Source organism: Cololabis saira, chromosome 6 (assembly GCF_033807715.1).
Source record: "Cololabis saira isolate AMF1-May2022 chromosome 6, fColSai1.1, whole genome shotgun sequence".
NCBI classification, from domain to species: domain Eukaryota; kingdom Metazoa; phylum Chordata; class Actinopteri; order Beloniformes; family Belonidae; genus Cololabis; species Cololabis saira.
In genome coordinates this window covers 20,700,437-20,716,430 of record NC_084592.1, presented here as the reverse complement: position 1 = coordinate 20,716,430, position 15,994 = coordinate 20,700,437, and the positions used below count along the sequence as shown (strand labels likewise).

General features: G+C 42.5%; 1 protein-coding gene across 6 annotated transcripts in view; it reads left to right on the top strand.

Annotated features, from left to right (window-relative positions):
* The window catches only part of pkp4 (plakophilin 4), an 83,254-nt gene extending 67,565 nt beyond the window's left edge, over positions 1–15,689 (top strand). For all 6 annotated transcript variants that reach the window (XM_061723608.1, XM_061723607.1, XM_061723606.1 and 3 more), the window contains 11 exons: positions 5,779–5,962; positions 6,545–6,662; positions 7,203–7,394; positions 7,531–7,704; positions 7,871–8,021; positions 9,125–9,317; positions 9,666–9,750; positions 11,203–11,320; positions 11,431–11,571; positions 12,331–12,395; positions 14,624–15,689. In XM_061723608.1, coding sequence (XP_061579592.1) covers positions 5,779–5,962; positions 6,545–6,662; positions 7,203–7,394; positions 7,531–7,704; positions 7,871–8,021; positions 9,125–9,317; positions 9,666–9,750; positions 11,203–11,320; positions 11,431–11,571; positions 12,331–12,395; positions 14,624–14,869 — 1,667 coding nt within the window. In that variant the 3' untranslated portion in view covers positions 14,870–15,689. The remainder of the gene's footprint in view (positions 1–5,778; positions 5,963–6,544; positions 6,663–7,202; positions 7,395–7,530; positions 7,705–7,870; positions 8,022–9,124; positions 9,318–9,665; positions 9,751–11,202; positions 11,321–11,430; positions 11,572–12,330; positions 12,396–14,623) is intronic.
* The last annotated feature ends 305 nt before the right edge of the window (positions 15,690–15,994 follow it).

Sequence of the window (15,994 nt, the reverse complement as noted above, 5' to 3'; positions counted from 1 at the left end):
ACAGATTGTCTCTGGACTGCTATGGCACAAATACCCATCCACTTGATCAAATCTTTCCCACATAGTAGTGATTTATTACAACGCTACCCTGTTTGAACTGCCATAAAAAAGAAACAAAATGTGCACTTTACTGAAAGGTCTGTGTGTGTGTCTGTGTGCATCTACATCACCAACCAAATAGCTAAGTTTAAGAAAATTATAATGTATCATAGCCGATGAGCTGTATTCTCAGTCTGTGACATATTGCCTCCATAGTGAAACTACAGTAACGATACAATCTATGGTTGCTGATAAATCAATTTGATGAGTAATAAATGTTTTAGCTGTGTATTTTTCAAGGTAACTCTTCCCTTTTTCTCGCCTAATGCATCAAAAATAAGTATCTCGAACAAACTCGTGATGGCTGCTTTATGGCTCTAGGTACAGCTGAGGCGCTTGTAACAAACATGCAACCCACTCGATACACAGCTGGTGTGAAGCCGGCTGAAGCCCCTAACCCGTTTCTTTATTTTTTAAGTTGGGCTTAAATATGCATTATACTCTCCTCCAGCAAAATGAAATAATCTCTTGAGATATTTATTGGAGAAAAAGTACACAAGCTCCTGTTTTAACCATGTGTTAACAGCTCAGATCATAGCAGCCAGTTTTAAGTGCTGGAGTCACTTAAATCATATTCAACTCCGTCTTTCAAGGAGTTTCTGTTTCTGGACTCTTTGACCAAAGCAGTTCCAGTGTTAGTTCGGTGTGAGTGCAAGACTTCCACCAGTGTTGCAAGTGCCCAAAACCTTGCTGGGCCAGATGCAAGAACTGCTTTTTTTTGTTTTTTTTTGGGGGGGCGGGGGATTATTGTTGCCAACCAAAACAATGCAACCTCCATATTCCTACCGATTTAACCATTTAATCAGAAATACGTGTACTGTACAGCAAAAATGTGACTGAAAAAGACTTAATTTCTTCCTGAAACATAACCGCTGTTGAAGTGGATGGTGGAAAGCTACATGATGTACATTCCGGCCGGCTTCAGCACACAGCGAAATTCGTTTTCCATTGTGGTTCAGGGGGATTTCATGCTCATTTTACGGTTTTCCTCCTTCAGCGTTGCTGATGTAATGAATGACGTAATATCCTGGCTCTTCGGTGCTCTCCGGTCAGTGGAAAAACAAGCCAGGTCTTTGTAGAACCTGTTTGAAACTGGCACTAGCACCAGCCTCGACCAGCACTAGCACGGTTTTTAAGTTGGTCCTAAAGCTCTATTTGAAAACTTGTCATACATGTTTCCACTGTCTGCCTCTGAGGTGCAATATTGCACCAAGTTGTGTTGTAGGATGGGAATAAAGATGAAGAAGCTTGATAAAGCTCCTTATCTGGGTGTGTGATGCTACAGTAGCCAGCAAATCTGAATGGATCCCTGTCTATGACATGTTTTCAGATCATTCAGACACTCAAATATATGTCATCTTGCAATATTTGCTTAAAATAGTGCCTTAAAATGACTTGTTCTCTTAGAAAGACATCCCAGTATTTTTATTCTTCATCTTTTAAGAAGCTGACAGAAGAAGATCTTTATCGTTTTATGGTTTTATTGGTCTTATTCACTTAGAAAAATTCATTTACGTTGGTTTAATGCTTTAATCAATTTATTGACTAGTCATTTGTTATTAATCTTGTCTAGTACTGCTTTGTCAGCTTAAGTCGGATCACTAGACCAGTTCCACATAATGACTCACTGTATAGATGCCGTATTGTCGAGTCGTATAGGATGTTTGATGCTGCATAGCATCCGTAAACTTGGAATATTGTTCTTAAACATGAGATTTGAATTAAGATGCTTTAAATAGTTAAGTCATCCATGCTGTGGTTCATGCTAAGGTTTTTTTTGTCGTTGCTTCTACATTTTAAGGCGTTTCTCAAACCGTTTCCATGAGATTGTCTGATCACCAGGTCTGAAAGGAGATTATTTGCCTCCTTTTCCTGTCTGAAACCTCGTCTTTACCTTTCAGCTTTAGCCTATTTGTGGGGGTTTTTGTGTGTTGTTAAAGCCCTGCAAATAGGATATAAATCCATGTTGTTGTAGATCAGGGTGGAGCACTACTGAAATAAGCAAGCCAAGACATTTGGCTCCCCGGAGGCTGAGTCAGCTGTTTGTGTTGGACTCGAGCCTCCCTTCCAACATGGTTTCAGGTTACAGTCTAGTGGTCCCCGGAGGGAACACATTACAACTCGAATATGAGCACAATAATATTGGATTTTCTGGGAACGGCTTGTTCTCAGCTTCTTCTATCATTCAAGTGGACATTTACTTTGCTTAACACGCACCGAGGGAGACATTAATCAGCTTTTTCAAAAAGATTACAAAAGCCTTGTTTGTCTCTATTCCACTTGTGTTTGTGTTGAAGCTCCCCAGAGGCTTTTTCTTCACACTATTCATTCATTAAAAATGTACAAAGTTTTTCAGGTGTTTTTTTTTTTTTTTTGATCAGCCAGCAGGAGCGACTCAAACGTGAGCTCCGTTTAGATCTTCATCTTTCATACACTCATTAAAAAGCCTGCTCGGGATAATTGGTAGTTCAGACACGAGGATGGGGAGCAATTTGAAAAGGTCATCAGTGCTGCATCACCTCTGGTTATTTACAGCTGTTGAGAAAAATCAGCCTCGCAATCTCTCAGGTAACTGACGAAGATATTTCAAGACTATTGCGTTTGTGCAATATTCATGATGTGATTTGAAATCTAAACTGCCTCAAGGGGTGTGGTCAAATAGTAGTTAAGATACCGTACAGTTTTGGGTTCCCCATCGCGCAGGCGGCTCCTCCTCGACTCCCCCAGGGTCTTTAGAGCCATGTGCAATTACAGGCCACCCTCGTTTGAGGTCAGGGGTCATGTGTTGGGCAACTCAGCCGTTTACCTGCCTCCTCTCCCGGCAGCTGCTGTGGTTATTGCTCTTCAGATCAAAGGAGTCAGCCCACTTCTCCGTCTTAAGCTTGCACACATAAACACTAGGAGGTATTGGGCTATTACCCTGTCTTAGATGTTGCATCTTTTGTTGTTGTTGGGGTTTTCTTTTTGGGGGGGGGGCGGGGGGCTTCTTGGATTAACTTGGCAGACTCAGCTGCATGCTTAATCGTGGTTTGATCCAGTTAGCACATCAAAAAACGAAGTTCACAGCTCATATGGAGACGAACGGGAACTAGATCTAGAGGGCTGATGCCAGTCTGAGATTTGGCATGAATTAAATTGTTTTTATGGGGTTTTTTTTATTTTATTTAAAGAACAAAGAATGAGAAGGTTTGATCAAACAGAAAATGAAAAATGTATTTGACCCAGAAAAAAATCCACTTATGATTCCCAGTGCTCTGATTTTAACTGCATGACGGAGGAAATGAAAATGCTGCTTTGACTAAATTCAGCCTTGTGTGCACTTTTGAGGGTAGTTGATGGGTTTTAGGTTTCCAAACTGAACTCTTTAAAATTGAAAAGGTTAATAAATTGGTCAGCCTGTGGATTATCAGCAGCTTTACAGACTGACATTAAGGATGCCCCGGTTATTTCTTTACGAGGAAATACTGATGATGTGCCATTGTGTGGTTTCAAGACAAAGACTGTCTTAAAGAGGCAATCATCATTTTTTTTCACTCAGTCAGGGTGATTTAATTGAATTAATCAAGAGAAAAGTGTATCCAGGATGTGTTTAGTGTCTTTACACTCAGCAACTAGAAAAATAAATCCATTATAAACTCTCCATAGGGGAAAAAGCCATTGTAATTGTCTGAATATGCTCACTGTTTTGGTTATTTTGCAGCAAATTATCACATCTGCACAGCGACATAGACATTTATACCAGCACCTGAGACATGCCCCACTTACTGCTGTCTTTATCCCGAACAGTACTACTGAGAAAAATTCATCGTCATAGTGCAGGAATAGCAGCAGAGCCTGGCGCGTCAACCATCGGGATGTCAGCTCTGGCACGCTCTTACAGGACTGTTTAACCGTAGACTGTACTGTAATCATAAACGTGGCTTAAACAACTGCTTATACTGTTTTTTGGAAACACATCCTGCTGTCTGTGTCACAGAATCAAGCATGTTGCACATGCACATAGTGAATCGTGTCAAAAGAGTTTGAATTTGATGATGATATCATAGAGTACTGTCTGTGCATCCTCTAATAACGCTGATGTTCACGGTCCTGTTAATAAATGGAGCTTTATTGTTTAAATTCACAAGCCAAAGAAATCAATAAAAGCCTAACTGGCTTCTTATTCCTGTTCTTCATTTTCTTATTGAACATTTCTGTATGTATTCCTCTTTCTTACTTTTGGCTCAGTGTTTCAAAGGCACCAGGTACAAGCCACAGAGCAGAGAACAAGATCGGGATCATTTTTACACTCAAACACAGAGAAAACACGATAGGCCCATGTAACCGTCAGGTATGAATTATTAGTATTGCTCCTGGTGTTGCACCACTGACAGGGTTGTCAGTCACACCTCGGTAAACCCTGCTGTTGATTCCTCTGGCTGGCTGCCTCCACAGGACCAAACCGATACCCCGCTGGGAACATTCATTTCGACAAATTGCTGTTGGAGCGGGTGTGAAGGAACGTACCGGATTCGGCGACAGATCGCGTTGGGTTGCTAAGTTGATTGAAAAAGGGGAGTTGATCAACAAGCAAGAGAGTTTTGCCCCCTTCGTTTCATTAATGCTCCTGTTTTAGAACACTCCTTGTTTGACTCGTGGGAAACCCAGGCACGGGCCTGAATGTGCTCATCCAACCGCAAAAATATGATCAAATCAAGTCGAGCAGGGATGGCAGCCCACCTGATGCGCAGGTTGGGGCAAGTAAGCTCCAATACACATGATGAATGTCAGCCATTATAAGTCCATTTGAAAGTTTTGTCCTGCTTTTTTGCCGCAATATTAGCTGAAATGATAAAGATCGGTGGTTTTAAAGCCGTCAAGGATAATGCTAATTGAAATGGTTGATCAAATGACTGGCTGAGGCAGTGTGGCAACTCTGTCTATAGCTTTTTGCCAGCTGTGTGTGAATTGGACTCCTGGGCCCTATTATAGATTTTTATCATCTTCTTTGCTTCGGTTAGAGTGGGGGGAAACGGTGTGCTGAGAGAATATAAACAAGTTGCACTGCCAGAACAACAGCAGATCATACTTAGGCTGCTTATACGAATGCTTATTGTACATGCCGCTTGTTTTGACGGAGGTAGTAGCTACATATTTACAATGCAGTTCAGCTGCAGGAAGCAGCCTCCTGCAAGGTTAGTGATGCGCCAGTTAGTTTATGCCTGAGTGGAAACCTTGCAATGAGAACTATCTAATCAGAAGAAGATGTTACACGCCGTCTAATCATCAACAGATGCAGCATCAAAATCTGCCAGGACTGTGCGCAATTACCAGTGAATTACTGAAAGTATAGTTGAGCTAACTGAAACCATAATATAAACTCTAAAGACCTCACTTTTTTTTTTATTTCAAATGACTGAGCCATATGGATCTTTTCCTTTTAAAGTTATAATCCATGCCTCGAAGAAATGTGGGCATGAAATTTGAAACAAAGATCTGACGCCTTGACGGTCGCTAGAGTTGTGGTTTCATCCTAAAGAGGAGTATTTCTCATTATACTCTTTATTTCCATGGTCTTCTTTGTTTAGCTGCATTCATTTGTGCATTAGTCACATCCACACATGCTGAGCGTACAGCAGGATTTGTGGTTCACGAACGGCAACTGACGTGACTAACGTTTTACCCGCTTGCCTGCCTCAGGAGTGCTGTGGAACCTCTCGTCGTGTGACGCCGTCAAGATGACAATCATAAGAGACGCCTTATCAACTCTGACCAACACTGTGATCATCCCTCACTCCGGGTGGAGCAGCTCCACCTTCGACGATGACCACAAGCTGAAGTTTCACTCCTCCCTCGTGCTGAGAAACACCACTGGCTGTTTGAGGTAAACCACCTGATGATCACACTGGACACCAGCACCCCGCTGTGGACACTTGGTGCTATTACATCTATATGAAAATAAACTCAAGAGAGAGTATTTTAAGGAAATACTGATAATAAAAGAATGACTCATCACAGGAACAATTGACTACATACTTGACGGACTTGGATGCATCAGTGAAATGGCTAAACGTTTGTGCTAAAAGCATCACAGTTCCAAGTTCTTGTAATAATCAAATTCGGTTTTTAAGACAGATTGTAGAGCTCAAATATTATTTGGTACCAGCCGGTTGAGAGTGTTTGCATGTTTGGTTCTTGGGTCCTTATTTACCCAATAAAGTAATGTCACCGCATCTGTCAGAGGACACACACCTACTGCATTATAGATGGTGTATGGGAGTGGCAAAACCCTCATTACTCTTTCAAGTGGAACACAAGCAGCTGTCATTTAGTTTCCCTGTGCTCATTTGTTTGTTTAGCAAAGCCCAAAATCGAATCCCTAATCTGTCTGTTTGTATTTATGTCTGTGTGTGTGCGTGCATGTTTTTTATTTATCTATTTATTTATTTAATTCATATTCTTAAAGGAACCTGAGTTCAGCTGGCGAGGAAGCCAGAAAACAGATGCGCACTTGTGAGGGCCTGGTTGATTCACTGCTCTACGTGATTAAAGCCTGTGTAAACACCTCTGACTTCGACAGCAAGGTAAACCACATAAAGACTCCCACTCACCATGCAAACACACAAACACACTCATACACACATATGCTTGCTTAGTCAAGAGGAGAATTTGCAACCACATGATAAGAGGCTCTGGAGAAAAGCCCTACTTTGGTCTGTTTGAATCATTTTATTGCTTCTGTCTAAATGACCCTCATAGCGGCGAGCGGCAAGTCGCTGCTATGATGTGCTTTGTCAAGTGAAGCACACCCAAGATGTGTGCAGCAGTGGCCATTTCAGAGCCAGTTGTTCATCATCGACATGATATGAAGTACATTAAGCTTTTTTCACATCAACCAGGTATAAATCTGCAAGTAAATGTGGAGATTGTTGTCTCTAGGAGACAACAATTCATTGGTATTCTGGGAGGCAAACATAAAGAATTCACAATGCATGGACTTCACTCATGGATTACAAACCTTAGTTGCTATCAGTTGCATGTTGTTGGTTTATTCATCTTTTTTAAAGGCTACCACTATTTGTGCTCGCACCGAAACCTCTGTTTGTCCCTTGTGTATCTCCCAGATTGTGGAGAATTGTATTTGCACTCTAAGGAACCTGTCCTATCGTCTGGAGCTGGAGATGACGCCATCTCGAATGGCAGGTGGGGACGAGGTGGACGGCCTGCTGGGCAAAGAGACGCCCAGTAAAGAGGTGGATTCCAGCTGCTGGGGCAGGAAGAAAAAGAAGAAAAAAAACAGCGTGCAGGAAGACTCTGTGAGTGTTGACATTGTTCATATTTATTCCAAATCTGTGGCTAAAACCATTATTTAAATAAAGGATTTTTTTTAATGAAAGGGTTGGAATAATCCAGTTTGTATACAGTCTAACTTTACACTGGTTATTTGTTCAGTGGGACGGTGTAGGGCCTATTCCAGGCTTCTCCAAGTCTCCCAAGGGTGCAGAGATGCTGTGGCACCCTTCAGTGGTGAAGCCTTACTTGACGCTGCTGGCTGAGAGCTCCAATCCCGCCACTCTGGAGGGTTCGGCTGGGTCTCTTCAGAACCTGTCAGCTGGCAACTGGAAGGTACAGCCACGACATGTGTATATCCGTTCACACCGACAAACACGAGCTCTGGTTTTTCTACGGTGGGCTGTTATATGTGGCACCTTGGTCACCGGTGATGTCAGTGCTGATGTCACTTGTGAAGCACGGACATCTGTATGAAGTTGTAATGCTTTCGTATTTGTAGTTTGCAGCATACATTCGTGCAGCTGTGCGTAAAGAGAAAGGCCTGCCCATCCTAGTGGAGCTGCTGCGGATGGACAACGACAGGGTGGTGTGTTCGGTCGCCACCGCTCTGAGAAACATGGCACTGGACGTCAGGAACAAGGAGCTCATAGGTCAGAGTCACACTGGCATTTTTGACTGATGAACTGAATAATAATACTCAAACCGTTCTACATGCAAAAACACGGTTTAACACATTCAATTCAATTCAATTTGTTATTCTCTGTGTATCATACACTCAATCTGGAGAACATACAAATTTCTCTAGTTTTCCAAAACCTCTTTGCTTCTCGTAAGTGATTGAGATTAACCTCAGCTGGCAGCTTTTCTGTGCCAGCATGAAATGCATTTGTTTTTGGAGCAGGTTGAAGATTTACGCAGGGCAAGCTTAGCGTTTGGAGCCTTTTCTGAAAAAATACAGACTCCAGCATCTTATAGTTGCATCCATATTGAAGTGAAAGGGAGTTGCAGCCACATTACCAAGGTTTTGACATCTATATTGCACAAAATGATGGAGTAATGAAGGACAAAGGCTACCTGACTATTCTTTTTTTTTTTCCTAAACCTAAATAGTGTATTCATTCTTCCACAAAAAAAAGCTTCAAGCCACTAAAAAACATAAAACAGCTCTGACATTCATGTCCATAACGAGTAACTGTAAACCTCCAGCTCAGATCGTGCAGTAATCTCAGTCTAGCACGCTGTGTTTCATGAAACAGCCTCATCTGTTGAAAGAAAAAGATTTAAATGTTATCTTTGTGAAATTAATGAGTAGATGGTGGCAGCGGCAGGAGTGACGCCTGAAGGCAGATGGGAAAATGTCTCGTTGTTAGTTTAAAGGGGTTATTAAAGGTCTATGTGTGTGCTGCAAGTATTTAGCTTCGGCTGGGCTGCTGCACGGAGGGAGAGATAGGACAGGCAATCCTCTTTCATGCACACACACTTTAATGTCCTTACAATGTCATTTAGAAAAACTGCCTACCACACTGCTGGCTCAAGCAGAATTAATGCTTCATTCCTGATATAGAAGCCACATAATGCGTTTTAGGTCACTGTATATTTTATGTAACATGTAAAAAAATGCACCAAATTCCTGTATGCATAGCAGCTTCCCCCACCTCTCCCCATCCCCAACCTCCCGCCCGGGAAACCTGCAGTACAGTATGTCATTACGCATTAGCTGCATGTCTCACTTCCCCTTCCCTCCGCCCCTCAGGGAAGTACGCGATGAGGGACCTGGTGAACCGCCTCCCGGGGGGAAACACCACCCTGCTGTCGGACGAAACCGTGGCAGCCATCTGTTGCACTTTGCACGAGGTCACCAGTAAAAACATGGAGAACGCGAAGGCCCTGGCCGATACGGGCGGCATCGAGAAGCTGGTCAACATCACCAAGGGCAGAGGAGACAGGTGCGCGACAGGAGCACGCATGTGTCCGACGGCTTTTTAATAGTGTTTTCATTTGAGCATCAAGAACACACACGGCGGCGGCACTTTACAGGCTGCCCTGGACAGAGGTTCTCTCACATACACAAGCATTTAAATGTTTGGAAAAGGAGAGGTCATAGCCGCAGGGAAGGTGGTTGAGGTTTTACATCCCCCTGGAATATATTTATATATATATATTCAGTAATGTTCCAGGATAAAACGCATGGAGGACGCAATCCATCAATCATTCTGTCCTGTGGAATTCACAGCGTGGTTTTAAATCAGGTTAAAGTAATCCAGGAGTATTCAGACATTTCTACTGTCTCCCAGGTATTCTGTGAAGGTGGTGAAAGCAGCAGCTCAGGTGCTGAACACACTATGGCAGTACAGGGACCTGCGTACCATCTACAAAAAGGTAAGAATGCTTTTATCCGTGACAACGGCCAGCGTTGCGCATGAACGAGTTCAAATGAACGCGTTCATTGAACACGTTCATTTGAGAACGTGAGAACTGTGAGAACGCTGAACTAAACGCAACATATTTCCAAATAAAGAACTTGAACTTGTTCAGATCTGCAGAAAATGTACTGGAATTTCTTTTTTTTTTTAACTTTGTTTTTTATTGATTTTTCACATTTTGCACAGTACAAAAACCAAACAGCCACACAAGAAAACAAAAAAACAAAAAAAACAAAAATTAAAGTCCTGTTGGGAGTAGCATTCCTACATGGTCATTTGTTGGTTCCCTGTTTCGTCCTCTGTATCTGGTGATCCTTCAACAGTCTTTGTCGCTGTACCAGGTCTTGAAAGATGTCCACTTCAGCCATTTGTCCTCCAGCTGCGTTTCTTGCAGTCTTAAACGATGTGTCAGTTTTTCCATTACATAGATTTCCTGTACTGGAATTTCAACTGTTCAGATTATGTGAGTTTCAGCTTCACTGTTTAGGTCCAATTATTACGGAATACATTTCAGCAGCGAACGTCGCACACATTTAAAATACTCAACGAGACGACGACTTCACACTACGTCCACAATGCAGTGCACACACTAGCATAACAACGGGCACCAGCTCCATGGCAACGGTGGCCCGAGCCCGGTGCAGGCTTTACATGACCAGTGAAGAGAGAGACGTTGCAGACGCAGCGTCAGCGAGCCGTCAGATGATGATCTGCTTATCATTATCTGTGGGAATTTTACACATTGTCTCCCAAAGAGTCCGACGGTAAAAAATCTCACCTTTCTGTGCAAATTATGTCCATCTGCGTTGAGAAAACTAGTCCCAACTTCACATTTGAAACGTTATGTGGAGTTAAAGCATCCGTCTAGTGTGAGAAAATATCTGCAAGTCCTTGACAATCAAAAAAAGTCATCAGGAAAGACCAAGAAGACCCAACAGCCCCAAACGACCCCAGTCCCTCTGCTGCACCTTCAGGGGTTTGATTTCCCAGCAACAGGTAGATAAACTGATAATGGACTACATTGTTGGAGATTTACAGCCTCTGAGTAAAGTTGAAAAGCCACTAGGACAAAACATGATTGTATACAGTGAACCGTTTTAGGATAGGGGGGCGTTTCATTCTCACCTACCGTAAAAATAGTTAAATGAACTGAATGTGGACTAGTTCAAAGTGAAAATGGTGAACTATGAACGTGAACTATTCATTTTTAAACTATGTGAACTGAACTTTGAGCTAGTTCATGAGAAGTATGAACTTGCACAACACTGACAACGGCCAACTGCTGTATGGCCATTCCTTTCGCCTGTAATCATGTTTTTACAAAATCCAGTGAAATTAACTGTGTTGAAAAGATTCAGACGTACTGTTAACCTTTGGTTATACTCTGTGTTTTTTCTTCTCTTAACAGGATGGCTGGAACCAAAACCATTTCATCACCCCGGTGTCGACACTAGAGAGGGACAGGTTCAAGTCGCAGCCCGCGCTCCCCACCAGCACCGTTCAGACGTCTCCAGTCAGTCACCCCAGTAGGTTCCTTCAGCTGTTGACCCTGGCAGCGACAGACACAAAGAAAAGAGCAGGAGAAGTGCTGGAATTTAAGGCTGATCTTGTTGTTCTTTCTCTACTCTTCTTACAGCTGCCAGTGCAACGTCATCTCCTGCAGTGCTGGGCATCAAAGAGCATAGAGACACTATCAGAGACTATCAGAGAGCTCAGTCGACTATGCAATTTTATAATTACCAAGGAGACAGCAGTAATCCTAAAAAGCAGTATACAGGTACTCATCTGAAAGTCAATAAACTCTTTAAAAACATCTCACACCCACTATTTATATCAGCCTGTAGGTGGTTTTCAGGTCATCTGCTGGCAGGGCGTTATCTTCTTACCTCACGAGGCTTCGAGCCGATCCCGTGACCGGTCTCCTCTCCCCGCCAAGACGGTCTCCTCTTATCATCCCCGCCAACATCTGCCAGCCCTCAGTCACTCGGTTTAACTCGGAACGTTTCAGATCTGTTTTTCCGCTGCAGTCGCCGCGTTAAGCGGTAAAGTAGACCGACCGGTCAGGAGTGGACGCTCCACAATAGTGCCATTGTTCGCAGGCCTGCGGCTCGCAGACAGGGGGGCTCCGAACGGGCACATAGACACGCCACAGCCAGACGGCGGCTCTCGCCAGCCCGCACGGGCGGGTGGGAGCAGAGCAAACAAAATCAGCCACGGCCTCCACGGCCCATGTTTTACATGGACAAGTGGAAATGGAGTTTCTGGATTCCAGTGGTTTGTTACGGTGCCAGTGAACATACCCGTCCCAGGGGTTGTATAAACACCAGCACAGTAGCAGCCGACTCTATTGTTTGCCTTGTTCTTTCGTCTTTTTTCTCTCCGGCATAGCATAGCACTTCTTGATCCTAAGTTATCTAAATACAGACACTTGCCCCGGGGGGATGTGTGGACTCATTGACTGATATAAAATTAGAGGGTTCTTTTGGGTTTTTTTTTTACTGTAACTTACCTAATTAGTTGTTGGGTTTTTTTTCAGGGTCTGGAAAATCACCGTTATATTACTACTCATCACCCACAAGGGAAGAGCCCAGAAGAACGCAGGTGAATATAATAATACCTCACAGCCTGCAGAGAGAATATATTGTGTGTTTATTAGTTTTGCATTTACCTTTTACAGGTTAGTTTGTTTGTTTTCTGTTCTATTTTAGCCATTGAGGCAGTAATGGCTCTTAATATGATACCAGCCTTGAAAATGTATATTTTCTTATGAGTTTTTAATTGTATTAGGTTTTTTGCATAATGACCAGATACTTTACACTACCTGACTGATACCAAACAGGCCAACACATATTCCGCTGGCAGTGCCGAAAATGACCCGGTGCATCAGTTATCATCTGAGCGAGACTGGATGTGACTGCTGGGACTGGGATTGGCCGGGTGCATCTCGGGCAGCTGTCACTGTCGAGCACGTCCATGTGTGCCCAGTCAGATAACGGACACAGAGCAGAAAGCGGGAGGGAGGAGATGGGACACCGAGAGTTTCTTAGGTTCTTCAATCCCCCTCATTTAGTCCAGTTTATTTAAGGCAAGGCAAGTTTATTTGTGTACAGTAGCACATTTCAGCAACAAGGCAATTTTAAGTTGCTTTACGTGATGAAGGCATGAAAAGTTAAGATAACAAAAAAGATTGGGTTACAGTGAAGAAAAAGTCAGACGTAAGCTAGAGATACAATGGAGAACTGAAATTATCATTGTTTAAATTGTTTAAATTCAATGGTTTATATGATAATGCGGTTTTCGTCCCGGATGTGGAACACTGGACCGGCTCTGTACCCTCCACTGGGTGCTTGAGGGTTTATTTGGGAACCACAGAAAAAGAATCAAATGATGAAAAAGGCCATCTCTTTTATGTTCATGGCACTTGAAGCGGAAAGCCAGGGACTAATAGTCCAGTTGATAATCACTACGATACCAAATCATAGATATGGTTCTCCTCATCTAACTCTGAGCTATAACACAAATTAATGCATTTGTCAAAATGTCCCTGGGTGGTATATCGGGTGTGTGGATGAACACTGAGATGTGTGAATCAGTGCTAAGAGTGATATGACTAACAATCATAGAACTTTACCGATGCCAGTATTTTCCCTCTACTTTTGCCCAGTGTCAGCTGCGTCTATCCCTGCCCACATATCAATTTTAATGCACCTGAATTCTCAATAGAGCCTTCATTTCTTTCTTTTTCTGTCTTAAGTCATTACAATGACTGACAGAAACAGAAAAAAGATGGAAATACGAACAGCTATATTTAGCTGCCTGATTAAAACCACCTTTAACCGTTTTTGTGTTTCCTTTCACCTGTATTTATGTATAAAAGGAGAATGAGCTGCACATGTGAGCTATCATTGAGACGCAACTCAGTCAACAACTCAGCTTTATTTCAAAATTGTGTGGAATAGAAGATTACCGGGTCATTTAGGAAGGGAAGTGGCTCAGGTGGTAGAGCTGGTCATCCAATGATCGAAGGATTGGCGGTTGAAACCTAGCTCCCCCATTCATCTGTCATTGTGTCCTTGGGCAAGACATTTCACCCTCCTTGCCTCCAGTGATGCCACCACTGGTGTGTGAATGTGTATGAATGTTCCAGTGGTGGTCAGGGAGGCCGTTAGCGTGCATGGGCTGCCACGTTTCCATCAGTCTGGCCCTGGGCAGCTGTGGCTACACGTGTAGTTTACCACCAAGTATGAATGAGGAGTGAATGAATAATGGAACCATTGTGAGCGCTTTGAGTGTCCAAGAAAAGTGCAGATATACTGTATTTTATCCCATCAGTACGGGACACGATGAGTCACCATGACAACCCCTGCACAGGGAAAACCTGGAAAGGCTGAATTGCTTTTGCATGTGAAAAAAGGTTAAATTGTTCAACTGTCACGATTTACAGGTTGTCCATCTTCAGATGCATATTAAGTTATGTGCAAAGAAGCCAATGGCAACTAATGAAAGACTAGTTGAGCGTTTCCCTCTGAAAGGTGTAGAATAGATACAACCAAATTAAACCAGGGGTTAATAACTGTGCCGATTTTTGTCTTTTAAAATATAACTTTTTTTTTTTCAATGCAACAGAGAGCTCCCAGCTGGAAATCCGTATAAATAAGCAAAGGCTCCCAGTTACATGGTTTGTAATATCTTCAGATTCAGCTACTTGGAGTTACAACTACTATATAAAGAGGGAATTACAGTTAAGACACAATATTTTAGAGGAACTGTCGATCAGAGTGCTTTGGTGAAAACCTTCAGGATCTCTTTTTCTCTGTTGTTTCTTGCAGCCGGTGTATTACACAGAAGATCCATACAGGAGGAACTACGATACGTACAGAATGTACCTGCAGCATCCTCATGGCTATGACGACTCGTATTCAGAGGAAGTCATCACCTACCCTCCCACAGTGGACTACAACTCCCAGCCTCACGGACTGAAATCCAACACCAACTATGTGGACTATTACGCAAGCACACGGAGGCCTTCTTACAGGGCAGAGCAGTACCCAGGATCTCCTGACTCCTGGGTATAGGTCTGGGGATGCCGCCACGTTTCAACATTGGACTTGTTCCCTCCTTGGTGGTGGAGGTGATGGGGGGTAAGGAGAGGCCTCTTCACCCTACAGTGGAGGCGAGGAGTACACATGAAATAACAACATTTTTCATGAACTTGGCTTTCTAGGCATTTTCGCTCTAAAGTGGATATGTGTGTGTGAGTGTGTGGAAGGGAGTTGAACTGAGTGGTTGCAGATGGACTGAAGGGATGTGTGCCAAAGAAGGAAATCAAGGAATGTTTAAGATTATTTTTCATTTGGGAGATGGAATCATGCTGGGAGTCTGTTAAGGAATGACGCTGAACACTACAATGAGAAGATGTGTGTCCTGTGGTGTGTAGATGTTAGTTTTATTTTCTTTACGGAGCTCTTAGCTGTGATAGCATGGTGAAAGGTGTGAGTCATGTAAGCGAGGGTCCGTGGTAAGAGTCAAGAAGTGGGAAGCGTGTATGTGCTGAAGTCAAAATGAATCATGAACTCATCTGTAAAAACTGAAGAAAAAAAAGAATAGCTAATGATTTTAGATTGTACAGAGGGATCAAATTGTATCTGTACGTATTGTTGAAGCTGTCAAATGCCATTGAATCTTGTACATTTCTTTCATTTTATTGTAAATACAGAAAAAAAATCATGTCATCTGGTTTACATATCAGCACTGGTTAAAAAAAATCAAAAAACAACGACAACTTGTGCCATAGTAGAAGTCTAAAGATATATATATAAATATCCAAGTATGTGGACGAAGTTGGGATTGCAGCAACCATGTTAACAAAATAAAGGTCAGTTTTGTTTTTTTAAACTCATGGTGTAATTTCATCATTTCATATGATCGCCAATGGTGCCTTTTTATTTTTTAAACACTTCTTTTTCAGTGCCTTTTTAGATAGATAGATAGATAGATAGATAGATAGATAGATAGATAGATAGATAGATAGATAGATAGATAGATAGATAGATAGATAGATAGATAGATAGATAGATAGATAAACATGAAGAGATCCCAAAGTCCCAAGTCATATTCTCTTCCAGTGGAGGAAAAAAGATGTTTCATTTCCCAATATTTGCACAAACATGGGTGGAGGAGCTTTGAACGAGCAGTGAACC